Source organism: Chenopodium quinoa, unplaced genomic scaffold, assembly GCF_001683475.1.
Source record: "Chenopodium quinoa cultivar QQ74 unplaced genomic scaffold, ASM168347v1, whole genome shotgun sequence".
Lineage (NCBI taxonomy): Eukaryota > Viridiplantae > Streptophyta > Magnoliopsida > Caryophyllales > Amaranthaceae > Chenopodium > Chenopodium quinoa.
The window spans coordinates 5,668,653-5,674,010 of NW_018742914.1; the positions used below are offsets into that span (position 1 = coordinate 5,668,653).

The following is a 5,358-nucleotide window of genomic DNA, read 5'->3' on the forward strand; positions in this document are numbered from 1 at the left end:
ATGAAACGAAAAGAACTTAGCTGGATGTACGAAAGGAAGGTTGGGAATTCTATTAATCCTGAGTTCTTAAAGGGGGTAGATGAATTCCTTAAATATGTGGAAGATCATCCCGAGAGTAGCAACCCGAATGAAGTTAGGTGTCCATGTTTTAAATGCAAAAACAAACGTCTTTGGGATCCAGATACGGTTAAACTTCATTTGTATCGCAACGGTTTTTTACCTAATTACTATGAGTGGATGTGTCATGGGGAAGGGTTTCCAGGAACTCGTAGAAGGCAGTCAAATGAATATCGTGAAATGGTTTTGGATGCCTTTGGTCAGTCTCAAGATCAAGGCCATTCCGAAGAGTCACCTGTTTCATTAGAGAAGGAGCCTAATGCACAAGCCAAGCCATTTTTTGATTTGTTAAGGGCTTCTGAACAACCGTTATATGAAGGGAGTTCATTGTCTGTGTTAGAGATGGCTTCTAGAATCACTAGCCTAAAGTGTGAGTATAATTTGCCGCACAGATGTGTTGATGGATTTGCTTCTTTGGTTAATGAATCGATTCCTAACAACAACCACATGGCCAAGACATTCTATGAGGTCAAGAAAATTGTTAAGGGGTAAGAGCTGCCCCATGAAAAGATTCATGCATGCCCGAAAGGATGTATGTTATTTTGGAAAGATGATGCTCAATTATCTACATGTAGGGTGTGTGGCAGCGACCGATACAAGAAGACTTCTAAAGGTAGCTTAGTGCCTTTGAATGTTCTATTTTATTTCCCTATCACACCTAGGTTGCAAAGGCTTTTTGCAACTAAAAACATTTTTGAGGAAATGACATGGCATGCTAAAAATCCTCGAGTTCAAGGCACAATGGCACACCCTAGCGATAGTGAAGCGTGGAAACACCTAGATAGTTGCTTTCCTGAGTTTGCCTCTGAACCTCGTAATGTTCGACTTGGTCTATGTACGGATGGATTTGCTCCACATGGTCAGTTTGGGGGACAATATTCATGTTGGCCTGTCATTTTGACCCCTTATAACTTGCCTCCGTCAATGTGTATGAAAAGACAGTTCATGTTTCTTTCGTTACTCGTTCCTGGTCCTAAAAACCCTAAGGGCAACTTGGATGTTTACATGCAACCGCTCATACACGAGTTGAAACAGTTGTGGGAAGTTGGGGCAAATACTTACGATATTTCGAGAAAACAAAATTTCAATCTTCGAGCAGCCATCCTATGGACCGTTAGTGACTTCCTGACTTATGGTATGTTATCTGGTTGGACCACAGCCGGTAAGAAGGCTTGCATGGAGAAAAGCAAAGCATTTTGGCTCGAAAATGGTGGTAAGGTTACTTGGTTTGATTGCCATCGTCAATTCCTTCCGACAAATCATCCTTTTCGAAATAGTAAAAATGCATTTTGTAAAAACAAAGTCGAAAAAGGTTCACCACCTCACATCATGTTAGGAGAGGAACTTTGGGAATGTGTGAAAAACCTCCCGAAAGCAACAGATGGCCCCGAGGCACTGAAACGTCTCAAGAATGCAAAAAAAGGGTGGTTCAAGCAAAACACTCTATGGGACCTTCCATATTGGAAACATCTGCTTGTTCGTCATAACTTAGATTTCATGCACGTTGAAAAAAACTTTTTTGATCAGTTGATTCACACTATAATGGACGTGAAAAAGCTATCTTGTGACACGCCATCAGCTCAGAATGACATTGCTAAATACTGTAAACGACCCCAGCTACATCTTCAAGAGGATGATAGAGGAAAAGAATTCATGCCAAAGGCTCCATTTGCACTTGACAAGGCTCAGAGAAAGGTTTTGTGTGAGTGGGTCAAACAGCTGCGGTTTCCTGATGGTTACGCTTCCAATTTGAGCCGATGCGTTGATTTGCAATCAGGTAAGTTACATGGAATGAAAAGTCATGATTGTCACGTGTTCATGGAGAGGTTGTTGCCCACTTCTTTGAGAGAATTTCTCCCTACCCATATATGGAATGTAATTACAGAGATAAGCCAATTCTTTCGCGATTTATGTTGCTACACAATTACAGTTAGCGAGATGGAGCGATTGGAAAAAAAATAGTTGAGATCCTGTGCAAGCTTGAGAAGGTTTTCCCCCCATCTTTCTTCAACTCCATGGAGCATTTACCAATTCATTTGCCATATGAGGGCAAGTTATGTGGACCTGTTCAATATCGGTGGATGTATCCTTTCAAAAGGTAAATCAAAGGCCCTTTCTCAACTCTTACTTTCATCTCTTTCATTGCTTTTCGTTACTTATACTTCTACGGCTATATAAAAATAATTACAGGTTCCTCAATCACCTGAAACGAAAAATTGGTAATAAGGCTCGTGTTAAAGGTTCCATATGCAACGCTTATCTAACTGAAGAGATATCAAACTTCTGCCCCAATTACTTTCAGCCCTCAGTTGACACAAAAACACGAGATCTAGTTCGAAATGTGAATGCTGATGTGGAATCCCCGGCTGACAACGATGAAATCCCAGAGCTGTTTACGGTGGATAAGGGTCGTGTGTCAAATTTGGGTAAAACTCGGTATTTAGATGACAAGGAACTCGAACGTGCTCATTTGTTCGTTTTAAGAAATACCAGCATTCTTGGTGAATACGAAAGGTATATATGTTTAGGATAAACTTTTGAAAATACCTTAAATTTAATATAATTGCTGCAATGATTAACCATGTGTCATTAATTTATTAGGCAGTTTGAGGACTACATTCTTAGTACTAGAACTTATTTGCGTCGAGAAGATGTCATGGAGAAATGCGAAAGTGAATTCCCTGATTGGTTTCATCACAAGGTGATAATACTTTTCGAACATTGCATATCGATTAACTTGTGATAATATAACATATTTCATTTCAATTAGTGTGACATTTGTATTCGTAACGATTATAGGTGAGAGAACAGAAACCAAGTTCCGATGTGTTGCGAGCATTGTCTATGAGGCCTTTCAAGCGTGTTCGAACTTGGAACCAGATATTTGTCGGTGGCTTTAATTTCCACACACAGTCCTATGGTAAACACAAATCTACGATGAATTACGGGGTGTGTGTCTCAAGTGAGGACGGTGGAGAGTACTTTGGCATTTTAAACGACATATTTGAACTTGTCTACACCGGTCCCGAAAAAGAGTACAAGACTATTTTGTTTAGTTGTAGTTGGATGGATTGTGGTAAAGGAATGAACATTCATGAACAATACAAGCTTGTCGAAGTAAATCATACTAAGAAGTATCCCAAGTATGATCCATTTGTCTTATCTTATTGATATGTCTATTTTATATAGTGTTTTACCCCCGTCCCGTGGTCGTTATTAGTAGTGTTTTTGGCTCTTTCGGGCCACTTTTATTACTAATTTGTGTGTTCTAGTGTTTTCGTAGTTTTAGTTGTATTTTACAGGAAATTGCACCCTTGGAGCATTTTCCCGGGCTTTATTGGATCGACTACGGAAGCTAGAAGGACACGACCATTTTTGGAGCCCAAGATCGGTGAGAGCCGGTGACTAATGGCTCGGTGATTTGGATCACGAGGCATTTGGACCGAGTATTTAAGACCCGAGAGGAAATATGGATTGGGCCGAGAAATCTAGCCCAATCGAAGTTCAAGCCTCGAAGATGAAGACCGGGCCCGATCGGGCAAGCATACGCCCGATCGGGCGGCTGCGCGCATGAGGGCCATTAACGAAAAGGCGCGCCCGATCGGGTGAGCTAGGCTCGATCGGGCGCGGCACATCAGAAGAAGCGTAGTAAAAAAGGCGGGCCCGATCGGGCGGCCCTTCGCCCGATCGGGCGCGTGTTTTCCTAGGGTCTGATTAGTTTAGTTTTAATTCGTATTTTAGGAAAGGTTTAAATACAATTTTGTACGGAATTATTAGGACCTCATCTCTTAGATCTTCTTCTTAGACTTTCTCTCTCTACTTAGACTTCTCTCTCTTAAACTCTCTCTAAACTTTTGTTCTAAATTATTTCATTAATTCCAGATTATTTTGGTAACGATTTCTCTTCCTTTCATCTTAATTATTTTTATTCCTTTCATCATGATTTATTTTATTACCTTGATTAGTTTAGTTTTTAATATGTGTGAGTAGTTCAATTTCTAGGGTTTACGGGGATCCATAAATAATATGAAGGGGTAAATTATTGTTGTTAATTATCAATGCTAGATTAATTTCCTATTGATTGATTTATGCTCTGTGACTAGATTAGGCCTATCTTTTATGCATGAGTTTGACAATATTGATTCAAGAATCGAGAGATGAGAATTAATGTTTAGGTCTAGTTTCAATAGGCAAGTTAATTTATAAATGGTTAAGTCAAGATTCGAGAGATAAGATTTAATACCGGTAAATTAATTGTGTGATTGTAATACGTAGCGAGAGCCCTTTACAATCTGGTTAATTGATGCATTGATGATTGACTATTATTGATTATTGGTATTGCATGGTAATTTCTTATTGGATTGTTTTAATGTTTTACAATTGCGGCTTGTAAAAGTATAGCAATATTAAATTGATGAATCGAGCAGATGTTAATTTGATATTAAAGGCTATTTTCAATAAGAACTTAGATCTAGTAAATTGCGAGAGCCTGTTAGATCTATGTTGATTAATAAATTGCGAGAGCCTGTTAATCATGTTATTTATGCAATGTTAATGATTGGTTACCCTGTTTTACCCTGGAGTATTATTTATTGGTGAACCTATGCCCTAGATCCTTTTGTATATTATTTTCTCCCTATTCCTACTCTTTGTAGTTTAGTTTCTTATTCAACTTTTAATATTGGTTACTTAAATAGTTTAGATTATAATAATAAATTAGGAGTAAAAAGACTTGTTTCCCTGTGGAGATCGACCCTACTTCCCTATCTACCTTAATTAGTGATTTAGGTAATTATTTTTGATTAGGGGATACGACTTTACCTTGTCAAAATTTGGCGTCGTTGCCGGGGAAACGGTTTTATTTTTATTTCTGATTGTTTTTGTAGTCTAGATTATTTCTCTTTTGTCTCAGAGAGCGTTAGTTCTCTGAGACAAATCCTGAGATCGAACGTTCCTTCCATAGACAGAAAAACTTCTACAAGCAAATCCTGGCGGATTCTGGTGATACTAACAATAATCACCGCGATCCTCCAACTGATTCCAGCGATTTAGAGGCATCATCAGACGCAGAATCAGAGATGGCGGCTCCAAAGAATCTTAGTGATTATTCACAACCAAAGCTTGCGGATTTTCAACATCTCACCCCTACTCCGGCTCTTGATGGGGTTCAATTTGAAATTAAACCCCAATTTATAACGATGATGGAGAGGAAGCAATTCAGTGGATCCAAGGGTGAAGACC

The 5,358-nt window shown here is 39.0% G+C and overlaps 1 protein-coding gene across 1 annotated transcript; it reads left to right on the top strand.

Annotated features, from left to right (window-relative positions):
• LOC110727678 lies at positions 1–3,288 on the top strand. The gene is made up of 6 exons (XM_021907259.1): positions 1–605; positions 693–1,894; positions 2,080–2,215; positions 2,308–2,631; positions 2,719–2,818; positions 2,917–3,288. The coding sequence occupies exons 1-6, from the start codon at positions 1–3 to the stop codon at positions 3,286–3,288; spliced, it is 2,739 nt and encodes a 912-aa protein (XP_021762951.1).
• The last annotated feature ends 2,070 nt before the right edge of the window (positions 3,289–5,358 follow it).